Source organism: Canis aureus, chromosome 18, assembly GCF_053574225.1.
Source record: "Canis aureus isolate CA01 chromosome 18, VMU_Caureus_v.1.0, whole genome shotgun sequence".
Classification (NCBI taxonomy): domain Eukaryota; kingdom Metazoa; phylum Chordata; class Mammalia; order Carnivora; family Canidae; genus Canis; species Canis aureus.
In genome coordinates, this window is record NC_135628.1 from 14,062,454 (window position 1) to 14,076,987 (window position 14,534).

The 14,534-nt window shown below is 51.4% G+C and overlaps 1 protein-coding gene across 1 annotated transcript in view; it reads left to right on the plus strand.

Moving 5' to 3' along the window:
* The first annotated feature begins 8,125 nt into the window (after positions 1-8,125).
* TBX20 (T-box transcription factor 20) overlaps positions 8,126-14,534 on the plus strand; it is a 55,196-nt gene continuing 48,787 nt past the window's right edge. The window contains exons 1-3 of the mRNA XM_077856215.1: positions 8,126-8,332; positions 11,691-11,946; positions 12,957-13,121. Of these exons, the coding sequence (XP_077712341.1) occupies positions 8,206-8,332; positions 11,691-11,946; positions 12,957-13,121 (548 nt within the window). The 5' untranslated portion in view covers positions 8,126-8,205. The remainder of the gene's footprint in view (positions 8,333-11,690; positions 11,947-12,956; positions 13,122-14,534) is intronic.

Below are 14,534 nucleotides of genomic sequence, written 5' to 3' on the forward strand. Positions count from 1 at the left end.
GAGCGCACGCACCGCAGGCGAATGACAAACCCGGCCTCGAACCTCCAAACCTTGGCAGTCTGCCTCCAAAAGCTGGGGGTTGGGGTTGGGGTTGGGGTGCGGGTTAGCAGAGCCTGCTCAGGCTCGGGCCCAGCAGAGCGCGGCCTCCCCGCCCGCCCCGCCTCCCTCGCGACCCCCGCGACCCCGCCCACCGCCACCGCTGCCGCCCAACCTACAGATTACTCGGTAATTACCCCCAGAAAAAGAAAATTACCGAGGCCGCCTGGTCCCGCGGTCCACGCGAGACCCCGAAAGCCCTTTTATGTGGCCCGCTTTCCGCTTTGCGCGCCTTGGGGGCGGGCCGTGGGCATGCGGGGCACCGCGGCCCACGCGTCCATGACCCACGATCCCGGGCGTGTCGGGCGGAGAACAAAGACATGCACGTGTTTCCGGGCCCTGGGGCTGCTATTTACAAACAGCCCAAGAAAATTGAGCCCTTTCCTCCGAACTGCCTCGGCCTCCAGAACAGGAAACCAACCAAGTTAGTGGTAGAAGTCGATACGGGGTAAAGGTGAAGATTGAGGAGAAATCGGGTCACACAGCCCGGGGTCGCCTCCTGCTCCACCATGAAATTATCCGTGTGCCCTTGAACAAGTGAGCTAGTCTTCCGAGACTCATTTTCTGCAACTTCAAAATGCACACGATAATGCTACCGATTGATAGTATCCACAGTCCACGTTTCTTGGGAAGCCTAGTGCCACTCCTGGCACATACTAAGCGCACAACAGAAGCTCTTTGTAATGCATTGGAAAACTGGCTTCCAGGACTTGAAATGTATGCAAAACGCCTTAAAACTAGGTGAGTTAATGGAAGAAAATGCAGCAGAGAGGCCGACTGTGGGCCTCCAGCCTTTCTAGAAAGGGCGTTCACAGTAGTGAGGCTGCGTGTCTGAGCATCTGCCAAGATGCTTTCCTCCTGGTTGGCACATGGGCTTTTCTCCCACAACGGAACTGGGACCCAGAGCCTCTACAGACCTCAGAGACAAAGCTGTTTCTTACATTATTTGAGTGGAGGGTGGAAATTGGGGCTTTTGAACACATTTCTTGATCACATTTAATCTGTATCATCCCTAAATCGGCGTGGAGGTTTTTCCCAAGATCCAGAGTTGACCAGTAGGAATGCCTATGAAGTCCTTTGTCCTCACACCAAACCAATATTACACCATTTAATCTTTACATCCAACTCTCAATGTAGATGTTACCATCAGTAACCACGTTTCACAAGAGTGGAAAAGGAGTCAGCACAGCTTGCTCCAAACCAGCGTTTCTGTTGCCAGACCTCAACACTTTTCTTCTGCCAGGATTTTTTATTAAAGTTGTTTATTCTGCTTTATTTTATTAACATTAAGACATTATGCCTCTTCATTCTAAGAGCTCAGGGTTGAGGAGAATGTAATATATATTCTTCATGTTGGTGCTTTTTAAAAATACATCTCTAGCTGGGCTTTGAAACCTGGAGGGACGAGGACGGTATTCGAATTGTCCAATGCTAACCTCACCCCAACAAGCCAGTGTCTGGTCCAGGATAAATGAATGCCCACAAGTAGATTGGATTAGTGACTTGTTTCCTCAAGTCTTTGTCACAATTTCTATTTCTTATGGCTTTTATATGCTTATTATTGATGTCTCCCACCAGACTGTGAGTTGCATGAGGCAGTAATATTAGGGTTCTGATTACTGGTCACTTCCTAGAACCCAGCACATTATCCAGCCCAGAGTAAGTACTAGGCAATATTGGATGACTGAACAAATATTCTGCATTCCTTATCTTGTGTTAGATGCATACATCTTTGCTCCCTGGCATAGCATAGACTTCAAGGCTTCTGGGGCATGCTCGCATGGAAAAGGAACCGAGATGCTACTGGGTATATTTTGCCCTTTACAAAGAATAGGATGAGTTACCGTGGATGGCTTTTGGGGTGACTTGCAGTGGGAGCTGGTGGCAGAGACCTTGGAGGACTACTTCCTGCCTGTGTCTTCCCCCACCTCGGTCTCCCAAACCTCCCGACAAAGACACTGATAGATTGTCACCAAACAGACAGCTCTGGTTCCTGAAGAGGGAAGACAGGGCGTGCTCTAGCAATCACCAGAGGGGTCTGGGAGCACTTGGTTGCTGGAAGGTTGGATCATCTGAAATGTGGCAATTGCTTTAAGTGTAATTAGGTGACATCTTCAAAACTGACGCTGCTTTGTGAGAGGAAGTGCTCTGGCAAGCTGTGGTTGCTCTTCTGCGGAAGTTGTCTCATTTAGTTTTGAGTTTGTCTTCAAACACCTAAGAAACGGAAGCCCAGGAAGCTCATTGGGGCCACCTGTCTGGCTGTCCCCACAGGGTTCATGAGTCTTCACGGGCCGACGAGGACACTCAGTCACCAGGACCTTCACCCCCAAGCGAGGGACTGTCCTCTGTTCGCTTTCCTCCTCCTCCTAGGAGTTCCCGCTTAATCAGTCCCAAGTGCACCGTAGTGGTAGTGGCGGGAGCAATGCTTTCCAAGCTAGAGATTTGCCTTGGAATCCCCGGTCTATCGCTGAAATCAGTGTAATTTGGCTCAGATTCTTAACCTTCTTGACAGGGCTGGGAGTAGGGTGAAAACCCCAAATGTAAGGGTCGACCAAAAAAAACCCCTCAGTAATCGAGAAATGATTTTAATGCAATAATTTAAGACATCAGAATCCACACACAAATTCATGTACAAAATTTCTTAGCTTTATATAACGACAGGATCAGTCTGCAGCCAGGCGGTTGGGTGCGACCTGCCCAGGAGGAGCATTGGCGCGCAGGAAGGCGCGAGCACTCGTGGAGGAGGAGAAAGGAAGGGGGGGGGAGAGTCTGGATTCCTCACCCCCGCCGCCAGGAGAAATCTGTGTTGGTCTTAGGATCACGCTGCGAGTTTTGCGCCCAGCTCTAGTGCACGGGTTCTCCTCTGGTCGGAGGGAGACCTGGTGGGGAGGGGGTGCCGAGGCCCGGGCCCTGCAACTGCGAGCTCATGGGGGACCACCGGGAAGCGAGCGGTCCCTGGGAGGGTCCGGAGGGTCGAGGCCCTGAGGGAGCACCCTGTGTGGAGTCCTTGAGGCCCCACGCCCGACCTCTGGCCCGAGCCTGGGGTAGGGGGAGCCGCTTGGTGAAAACCGAAGTTGGGGGAGGCCCGGGGTGGGCAAGAGCGGCGGGCACCCACAGCTGCAGGCCTCTGCTAGCCTGGGTGCGGCCGGGTGACGTCCAGTACCACGGGCCCCGCCGCAAAGGTCCTTTCCTTTCGCCACCCTAGGACGCCACCCGCGATGGGCACGTCCGGCCGTAGCCCACGAGGCATCTCTTTTCTGGGTCCCACGCGCGGATGCAAGTGTGAAGTCCCGAACCAAAGCGCGCACACGCACAGCACCCGGGACCTCGGGCCGCACCCCTGGGGGAGCTGATCTCTGCCCAGAAGTGGGTGAGGGCGCCTGGAGCGCGGGGCCCAGGGGCCTCCCGGGGGGGCCCCCCCCGAAGGCCTGGACGCCCCAGGCCCATCCCTGGGGCCAGGGCCGGAGGGGGCGCTTCAAGGAGATCCTTTGGGTTCCAGAAGACGTAAACCCGCCGGGACTCGCGTCTGAGCCAAGGCCCGCGCTTCTCCCAGGAAAGGCTCGGGCTCGCAGCCCTGCAACCCAGCGGTCCAAGTCCGAGGCCTCGCCGCGCGCTCCCTAACCCGCGCGGGGACGCGCGCTGCTCCCCCTGCCTGGGACGTGGCGGCGGCCCCCCGAGAGGCTGCGCTCCCCGCCCTGCTTCTGGACTTTGCTGTTATGCAAACCGACTTTAGAAATCCGAAGGCAAAAAAAAAAAAAAAAAAAAAAAAAAAAAAAAGAAGAAAGAAAGGAAAGAAAAAAAGGAAAGACAAAAGAAATCCAAAGGCACCGTTACTGTCGCTTTTAAAGCATTTACCAGAAAAATTGGAAAGGAGGATGGGCACGCGATCTCGGGCCAAGCTGGCGAGTCGCTGCCCGTTTGCCCAGAAACAGGTCTCTCTCCTCACCTTCTCTCCTGCTGTCACCCTCGGGTGCCCGGCGGCGCTCTGGGTCTGGCACTGGGTCCCGAAGCCCTGGCGCAGCGCCCGCCCCCGGGGTTGGCGGCGGGCGACTAGACCAGCGGGGGACGGGACGCAGCGGCTGTCGGCGGAGGGTTCTGCGTTAGCATTCGTTACGCCGGGAGCTTGGGCCAAAAGCGGGAAACCAATGACTCCTGGGCTCTTCTGTGAGACCACTGACTTTTGAGGTCTGGAGACTACAAACGGGAATTTCAAAGTGGGGACTGTATAGGGAGACCTCTTCTTGTCTTCCAAACTCCGTACAACCAAACTCAGACGTACGTATAACCAAACTATTGACTTCTTAGGCTCCAAAGTTTAAAGGGATGTAAGGAATGGCTCATAATCACCATGTGACTCCACTCCTCTGCGCACATTCCAGAACTGTCTAACCCCACAAGCGTAGGCGAGAGATAGATGCAGCTCTACCACCGCGAAGTTGCAGTTCAAAATTTAAATAAAATTCTGTACTTATGTTTGACATACACTGGTGTGTGTTAGTTACGGTTTAGGGGCTTTCCACATGGCACCCCATGAATCCACAGAGCCATCTTCCAGGTAGGAATAAATTATTGGTCCCATTTTATTTAAAATTTTTTTTTTAAATTTTTATTTATTTATGATAGAGAGAGAGAGAGAGAGAGAGGCAGAGACATAGGCAGAGGGAGAAGCAGGCTCCATGCAGGGAGCCTGATGTGGGACTCGATTCTGGGTCTCCAGGATCACGCCCCGGGCCAAAGGCAGGCGCCAAACCGCTGTGCCACCCAGGGATCCCATGTTGGTCCCATTTTAATGGAGATGGTGAAACTGAGGCTTTGAGAGGTTTAGAAAACCTACACACAGTCTCAGGGCTAAAGCGGTCTCAAGTCCAGATTCGAAGCCTTCCCCAAATCCCGTCGCACGTTCCCGCATCGCAAAGCAGCCCCCGCCCGCCTGTCCTCAGCCTCAGCAAGGCCTGGAGGGAAGTGCTAATGGGATTGCTTTGTCCCAACCTCTGTGACAGTGGCTTTACCTGTTAACCCGCGCTAACCCTGAGGTTTGAAGGGACCTCAGAACTTCAGCGCTCTCCGCTTCCGGAGGGCTTTGAATCACCCTTTGACAGCACCTCTCTGCCAAGCACCGGTTCCCCGTTTTTATAGCACCGTATTGATTTGCAAAGGCAATAAATCTAAGAGGAGGGACGGGGTGCCCCCCGATAATTATGTTGTAGTATACATTTTACTGCCACGGTTTCAACACCCACAAGATGCATAGCTTGTTAGGGAGCCCCATAGCTTGTTAGGGAGCTCACCTCTCCCGCCGGAATTTGTTTCAAGTGGCTTTTTCAATTCTTCTGGTTTGCCGCCTGCCTCGGCGCACTCATTTAGCTTTCTGTGCTTTCTGTTTTACCTTTAAGAGGATGAATAGTCGGAGTTCCTGCCCACAAGAGACCCAGAGCTGGGCTACCACCGTGGCAATTGGAAAAGGAAGTGGAAGCTGATTGGGGGCAAGTCAGCTTTCCCCTCGCTGGGCCCTTTTACCCAAAAATATCCCTGTCATGAAATCATTCAAATTCCATTCTAAACCATTAGGATAATTACAAAAAGAAACGATATTTCTTCTGTGCAGAAATGTAATGGCCAGTTTTACAAATTGAGGAATAATTCCATAAACTGTTGAAAACTAACACCAGTAAAAAAAGATCTTCACCACCCATTGGAAGCATGTATTAAACTCTAGACTAACCATGACATCACCCTGTCTCCGATAAAAAGTTAAAAGCAAACAAAAAAGCCCCTTGTCAGAAATCTTCCTTTCTGAGATAGGAGAGGAACCAGCATGCGCCTTACATTGAAGAGAGAAATGTCACTGCTGCATTGAGATGGGTATGTGCTGGGTTGGGGATGAGGTGTGTGCTGGGGGGCAAAGTGGTCTCAACAAAACACGTAGGGTCTGTGTTGTCCCCAAACAGCAAAAGACTAAAGGCTCAAGAATGGAAACTGATCCTTAGGCACATCCGGTGGTTTTGCCTCTATTCACATGGAGGTTTAATCCGAGAGCCCTCTGCTTTCAGCGGGAGGGGGGGTGGGGAGTAGCTCTACTCTCATCTGGGGCTGAACAGCCCAGGTGCAGCTGCGGTAGGGTCAAGGTGTGACCAGCTGGTGGCCTGGAGTGCGGCTCTGACGCTGGGGTCTCCCTCTAGCTGCCTGAGCCGACTGGAGAGAAGATGTGCCCCTGCAAGCCGTGCCTGGGGTTTCCCTCTCAAAAGCAAAAGGAGATAGACTAAGGACAATGTTAAACCCCTTCCAGCAATAGAGCCTACGATTTTACGAATTTCCCCAAATATTCGCAAATACACACTTTGTACCTGGAGGCTGATAGCAGAATGCATTTTTTTTTTTTTTTTTTTGTCACCTGCATGCAGCACCTTGTTAGAAACTATTGATTGGCAGGAGTGGCTTAAATCGCGACTCTCCCAGACGTCACCATTCCACTTTCCTAAAAGTTCTCAACTTTTGGCTTTTAGCTTTGCCCTCGTACATTTATTTCAGGAGGCTGGGGCGGCAGGGGGTGCAGGGAAGGGAGAAAGGGGCTGGTGGGAAACGGAAGCAGTTTTCTTTTTCTTTAAAGTTCTCAGACCCACCAAGAGGCTCCTAATCGCCAGAACGACTGGCTGGAAAGGAGCGCAAATATTTACATGTATAGCTTGAGTGTGTGTGTCAGCCTGAGTTTACACGGCTCCGACTGAAGCGGATTACCCTGCGAATTCGGAGAATTTGAGTTATTCAAGCAGAACAAGGCCAACAGGACGACCCCCCCTAAGGCCGTGGGAAGTCCTGGGGGCAGCTCAGTTTGCGAAGGCACGAGAATCCCAGTCTCCGGAGCTGCGGCGCTGCAGACCTCGCGCTCTCCCACTGAGTGTCGCGTGGTCCCCGCAGGGTGCCGCGCCCCCCGGGCTCCGCGCCCGCCCCCCGGGCTCCGTTCGGTGGAGGCCCCACCGTCCGGAGTCCCTTTCGGGAACGGGAACCCCGCATAAGTGGCGCGCTGGCTGGAGCGCAGCAGAAGCGCGGTCGCCCTGAGAACAGCATCCTTCGCCAGATGCTCGGAGGCCTCCCTTAGCACACCCCGTTCAGGGCCGCGTCTGTCCAGTCCCGCTGTCAGGCAGGCAGGTTTGGAGCCCAACCGGGCAGGGACCAGCCCTGGAGCTGCCCCGCGAATAGGCTGTGGCCGGTGCGCGCTGCCCCCGCGGCGCCCCTTTCCGCTCCCGACTTTCTTTTGGAACTTGGAGCGGCGGCAAGACAAAGGATGGAAGGAGCAGGGACTTCCCCGGGGCGCCTCGGGTCTGGGTCCCCGCACTGGGCCCCTCCCAGAGGCCCGCGTCCCACCCGCTCCACCCGCTCGCGACCGTGCGCGCGTCCCTTCCGCGCCGGGACCGCGAGGCCGGGCGGGGGGTGCAGCGGGGGCTGGGCTGGGGGGCGGCGTGCGCGGCCCGGACTCTCGCCGGAGCGGCGCCAGGTTCGCGGCCCGCCGCGGCGGAGGCCGGCGGTGCGGGCACGGCGCCCGGGGCGCGCCCTCCCGGCCCGGCCCGGCCCGGCCCGCGCGGCCCCGCCCCCGGCGGCGGAATCAGGAAGCGGTGACGTGGGGCGGCGCTGACTGGCTGCGGGCCTCCGGGCTCGCCGCCGCCAGCAAATTAAGGCGCGGGGCTGCGAGCGCCCGGGCGCAGAGTCGTCCGCGCCGCGCGGGGCTTCGCACGCCTGCGCTCCCCTCCCGGCGGCCGCCCCCTGTCGGCGGCGCTGCCCCGGCCGTCGGCCCGCGCGGAGGGGGAGCGGCGGGACCCCTGCGCGGGGCGCGGCCGGTGCTCGGCGCCCCCTCCCCGCGGCGCAGCCCGAGCTCCCGCGGAGCGCCCCGGCGTTCGCGCGCGCGGTGGAGCCCGCTGCTGGGCGCCTGCAGCCCCGCCCGGCTCGGCGGCAGCGTCGGCGGCGGGAGGGCCCCGCGGTGAGGGGCCGAGGCCGGGGCGCAGCTGCGGGGAGGTTGCCCTTGGCGGCCTCGCGCCGTGCGCGTCTCGGCTGCGGAAGCTGGACGGCGGCGGCTCGGCGGGCGCGGTCGGTGGCCCGGGGCGCGCGCTGGGGGCCATGGAGTTCACGGCGTCGCCCAAGCCGCAGCTCTCCTCCCGGGCCAACGCCTTCTCCATCGCCGCGCTCATGTCGAGCGGCGGCTCCAAGGAGAAGGAGGCCGCCGAGAACACCATCAAACCCCTGGGTAAGTCCGGCCGCCGGGGCCGCCGTGGGCAGGGCCGGGGCTGCTGCGCCCCGGTCGGTGCCCCCGGGCCCTGGGCGCGGAGGCTCGGGGTGGGGGGCGCCTCTCCCTGCTCCCGCAGCGTCCGGCAGCGTCTGCCGCTCAGGCCGGGCCCGACGCCCGCCCGGGGTGGGAGCCCGAGTTTTCTTTGCAGGCTCCGCGGACTGGCGGGTTCCGTGTGGTCCGTGCCTAGCCGCCGTCCCTACCTGTTGGTCCGGAAGCCCCGGATCAGGTCGTACGTCCGACAGCCTGTGACTTGTCGGGATACGCGCAGTCAGGGACTAGTGATCGGTAACCCCTTTTAAGGCTCAGCGGAATTTAGCAGGCGTGTTACACCTGCGTGTGCGTAGGATGCCAAAGGGACTCTAAGCGCCTCCACAAGAAACTAGTTGCATCTCGTTTTTTTTTTTTTTCCTTTGACTTCAATCGGTTAAATAGGATCGGCTCCTTAAAAACCACTGTCAGGGGCTGTAGACTTAGACTTAAGCCAGCTCCCCCCCCCCCCCATTTCTTTCACAGAAGCTCCAGACTTATCAGCGAGACATCGTTTTATAGCTGCCATCGTTTTCAGTGGAGGTTGGCAAAAACATTAGCCAGTGACCATTTTCCAAATTCCTCAACTTTTAGCTATACTGTTTATTCAACAACCTTTACCATTTATAGAAGACACTAGGCTCAGAGTAAAGGGAAAAATAAGGATTATGTTCCCCTTAGCACAAGTGAATTGTGTGGGAAAGAAACTGCTGGACTTGAGTGTTTCGAGGTCCCTTTCTAATTGACAGGGAATGAAGTGTTATCATCCCCTCTTGGGTTCCCTGGGAAATAGTTATTCCACATCCTGATGGTCTGATGGCCCTAAAATGGTGAGAAACATCAAATAGCGAACTTAGGGTACTATTTCTTTCTTTTTTTTTTTTTTAAAAAAAAAAAAAAAAAAAAAAAACCTCTCCCCTGTGTTTTCTTTCTTTCTCCCCGTCCTTTCCAGTACTTCTCACATCCGAAATAACAACCGTAGTAGGAAAGACAAAGTGTTAAAGAGGACAACTAAGAGGACCGGGCAGAGAGAAAAGAAAGAGAATCCCCAGAGCAGCTTAGAGCCAAGGAAAAGGAAACCAGAAGGTCTCCAGAAAATAGAATATCAAGAATACTCCCCTCGAAGGTTTTCACTCCCTTTTCCTGGTTCTTCCCACCTGCCCTCCTATGGAAATCTAAGCTTGCTTCGCCCCAAAATGGAAACAACCAATGAAACAAACCCCAACTGTTTACAAAAATGTTAGCCACCAATTTCAAAGTTACATTTGTGGGACTGCCCAACGTGATCCACTCCTATTTAGAGGGCCTCTGAATTCTTTATAAACACCCCCATCACAGTTTGGTAGCTAGCAGGAAAAGAGCACTTGGGGTTAAAATTCCTGTCAGAATTACAGACAGCAGACTGGGAAACATGCCATTTTCAGCTCATTTCAGTATCACTTTCTTTTCTGTTTCTTTTCCTGAGAATGCTCACCTTCTATCTAAATTCTAAGCTATAAAGCCAGCCCCTCTTCCCCACTGCAAACACACACAGTCTGTAAAATGAGCATCCCTCCTTTGGGCTTTTGAGACAAGCTCTGAAAGAACCAGAAGGCACTCTTGTCTTTTCCCCAGGCCAGTTCAACAGAGCACAATAAGCCGAAGATTGCTGCAAGAGAAACACCTAGAGGTTCTGCTAGGAGAGAATGTGGTACTTTGAAACAGCAGAGAGACGTGGAAGCAGCTATGGGGTGGGAACTCGAAAGTGTCTCATGCTTGCCCATTTGAACATACTAAATCTATTTAAAAGAACTGCCTTAGGCCACTAGAATATTTCTTAATTTTTTTTTTTTTTTTTTTTTTTAGTGAGATACAATTGACATAAAACGTTGTATTAGAGCGATTCTGTATGATTTTCTTCCTTGCCTGGGGCTTAGGGACTTTTGCCTTTTTCAATTGATAGAAAATAAAATTTCTTTTTTTTTTTAAATAAAATTTCTGAAGTTACTTGTTGATTCCCTGTAAAGACATTATGTGAACGTATTTCTGAAAATGTTCGTTACAAGTACGATTGTGCTGTGGCATCCTTCACTTCTTTGCTGAGGCTAAAATAATTAATTTGGTTCTTCTTAATTTAAAAATGTTACAATGAGTTGGATTGTTATTTTAAGAGAAAGAAAGATCAAAGTTGCCCTTTTCCTGCTTGTCTGCCCCAAGTCCAAGAGAAATATGGGAAATAAAATACTTTATATGATATAAAGCATATATATGTATATATCTACATTTAGAGCTTGTTTCAATTCCTTGAGGGCACTCAGAACAGAGTTGTTTAGAGATCAGTTTCACATTGCAGATTCAAGTAGTTTCTTTTTTAAGGGATGCAAGATAATTGGGACAATTACAGAAGTCCCCCTGTATTCCATCAAAGTGACTGGTGTAGTCCTAGGCCCTTATCAGCTGTGGGGGAGAATGTTTGGTTCGTAGGCAGTGGTATTCCAGCCTGATGGTGGATGACGTTCTTCCCACTTTAATACTCTGCTAGCCTGGGGTCGGGGTTGTTTTCCTTACCTCCAGGACCTTTTTGAGAGAAAGATATGCACACTGCCCTCAAGCAATTGTTTCATGCGGGTTCCCAAAATGACCTAGAGAGTGTACTTCTGTGATATGTTGGAGTCTTTCATAAGGTCTCAGGCTGGGAGGGATGTTGTAAAAATGTCCTTGTATCGAAGCCTAGAAAACTGAGAGCCAGGCAGAGAAGTGAAGTGACTTAATTTTTTTGTTTTAACCACATCCCCTCTTTTCTCCACATCGCCTCCACTTTCCATTTTTTCTTATGGAGAGAAGGCTCAGGTTGGAAGGGACAGTTTCTGTCAAAGTAAGGGAAGGTGCTGATTTCTTCATTCCCTTGGTCTCCCTGGAGCAAAATCTTTCCTCGTCGTCAAAAAGGCAGCAATGGCAGCAAATCCCACAAGCTGCCAAGTCTGGAACTTGGGAGGGATAGCGACAGAAATAATTGCTTTTCATTCTTTCACGATCACTCCCTTTCCCATTATCCACTCCTTATATTTTTAGTACCTAAAGTAGCTTTCATAATGGTATTAATATTAGTTCTAGAACTCAGTTGGTTCAGGAAGGAAGCATTGGGTATGCCGCTCCAGGGAATTTATATAGTGATGGGTTACCACTGCCTTCCTGGAGTTTCTGAACTTAACTTTTCCAAAGTCCAGAACCTGTTTTAGTTCTGTTGTTCTCCTTCCTGTATCTTTGCTTGACAGCGTTAGCTGTCATTCTCTGTTCTCTTTGCTTGCAGAACAATTTGTTGAGAAGTCATCCTGTGCCCAGCCCCTGGGCGAACTGACCAGCCTGGATGCTCACGGGGAGTTTGGTGGTGGGGGCAGCAGTAGCAGCCCTTCCTCCTCCTCTCTGTGTACTGAGCCGCTCATCCCCACCACCCCGATCATCCCCAGTGAGGAAATGGCCAAAATTGCCTGCAGCCTGGAGACTAAGGAGCTCTGGGACAAATTCCACGAGCTAGGAACAGAGATGATCATCACCAAATCGGGCAGGTAGTGATGGGCCTTGGCGTGTGAGGAGTGGGGTGGTGAGAATGGGGCCCCGGGTGGCCTAGGGTGTTCCCAGGAAATGGGTGAAACCCTACTAATCCAGAGCAAAGACAGGAAGGTTTGATTAATGATAACTTCTTTCCACTGACTTGCTTTGGGAAAGAGCTGCTGAGATAGACGTCCAAGCATTTGCTGTCTCGAGATCTGGCCAAGGAGAACGCCGCCATGGCCTTGATGAGAGGGCACAGGGACTGGTGATCTTGGGACCCTGCAGTCTGGGAAGGCTTTGGGCTTCAGGTTTGGCAGCTGGAAGGAAGTGGGAACTCATGCTGGGAGTGCAGGCCGGCTGCTGGGTGTTTGGAGGGAGGCAGGTAACTTCCCTTTTATTGGCCTCAATTTGCAAAAGCCACCAGCTCCCGTTAAAAACTTAAAATTAAAGCCGGTGCAGAAGAATGAAATTTGAAACGACCACACTCTGTGCTGGTGCTGCGGGCCTCCTGGTGCTGTAGCTGGGCAGGCAAGGAGTGTCCGGAAGCCACAGGGTGCAGGCAGCTCCCCAGGCCTGGGACAAAGACTCTAAAGGTCCATGGCCCCTGCCAGGCCTGGTCATCCCAGCTCTCTGGACTCTGGGAAATACCCCCAGGGTCTCTGGAAACACCACCCCACTCTAGATTTCTCTGGCGGGAGTGAATTCTCTCCCTGCAACCCTAGAGGGTTGGGCTACCCGGGTCTGCTCCGTGACTTGGGAAAGTAACATAAGATATCCCTAATCACGGATCTTTGGGTATCAGAAAACAAAACAAAACTTTTCACATGGCAATGAGGACTCCTATAAAGGTGACACCTGAAATTATCTATGCTTGGGAGAAGGAAGGTCTCCGAATTCACATCTCTGTGGAAACAAAAAGGGTTTCGGGGCTGGGGAGGGAGGGGAGTAGGACCTCCCTCCGGAATTCACTTGGCTCCTTAGGCTGTTTGAGCTCCTGCAGATTCTCTTTGTTTCCCTGTGTCAGGAGGATGTTTCCCACCATCCGAGTATCATTTTCCGGCGTGGATCCTGATGCCAAATACATAGTCCTGATGGACATCGTCCCCGTGGACAACAAGAGGTACCGCTACGCCTACCACCGGTCCTCCTGGCTGGTGGCTGGCAAAGCAGACCCGCCGCTGCCAGCCAGGTTTGTGCCTCCAGATTTTCTGGCAAAGCAAAATGCTCATTAACCCTGGGAGCAGAATGTCTCTGGTTGGTTGACTTTCAAGCAGGTCTGCGTTCACAGTGGTGAGCTCTGGTAGGGAGCATTCCAAGCCCAGATGCTCGGAGATTGACTATACAAAATCTCTGAGAAAGGCAGAGTTTGCAGAAACAGAATGTTGTTAATTTAATTTTTCTCATCATTCATTTCCACGCTTTCCTAATTTCGGTTAGAATATTCATTAGAAATCCAGACTCGTTGCAGAAGGCAACTGTCAATTCTCGTTGGTTACTTAACACCAGACTAAATACACCTACTGCTGAAGTGGTTGCCCTAAAATCCTTTTTAGAAGAGTGTATTTTAGTAAAGTGGTTGTTTATAGTAAATATTTTAAAATAATATGGTTATGCCTGCACACAAAAAGGTCATTTTAGTGAAATGTTGTTTTTGCCAATAAAGGACTCAGACCTTTTAAGTAAGAATAGCTAACCCTTTTTTCCCTTTCTGTATAGTGAGTTCAGTAGATGCATATAATTCAACATCAGATGAATATTCTCTTACGTGAAACATTATTATGTTAGGGATCACATATATTTATTTTTGTGCTAATTGGTAATAATGTTTTTCAAGGAGAACCCTGTTTAAAAAATCACAGGCTGTTTTTTTTTTTTTTTTTAAATTGTTGCTGCTTTACCCAAATTAGCTTTCTAGGGGGAAAAAAAGAACATGTATTAGTTTACGCAAAAAGTAGTGGCTGAAGTTATAGGAACCTAACTGCATACTTTAATACAAACAAAGGATATTAGGAGATTTTACATTTAAGATTCTAAAACCAAGCCTCCTTACTGTTTTTTTTAAGTTGTTTTATGACTATCTAATTTTTGTAATTGGTTAGAAGTTCATATCAGAATTAAGAATTAATTTATGTGTACAAGTTTAGGGACCTTAAAGTTACGGCTCATCCTTTGCAAGTATCTAGTCTGGAGTTTTCGTCAAGGCACAGAACCAACATAGACAATTTACACATACTAGTTCAGATCGAATAGTAAGCTTACTTAGTCCTTAATCACATTACTGAGCTTACAGTATGCTACATACACTGGAGAAGAAATTAAAAGAAGCCTCTCCAAGTTTTCCATTCCCACAGGAGACTAGGAAGGACATCTTCCCAACCCTTCCAAATCAGCATATTAAATAACAAATAACAGGACTAAGGACTTTTTAAAAAATATACACTTTTTAAAAAAAATTGAGCAAGATTCACCAATTTATAGTAGTTTAATTATTCTTTACTATTTTTTGTTAAATAGCTGATTCACAGTACTCTCAAGCTTCCTTCCAAACTTTGCAAAATCTTTTTAAACCAGAGAGAGAGAGACAGAGAGAAGTATTTTAGCA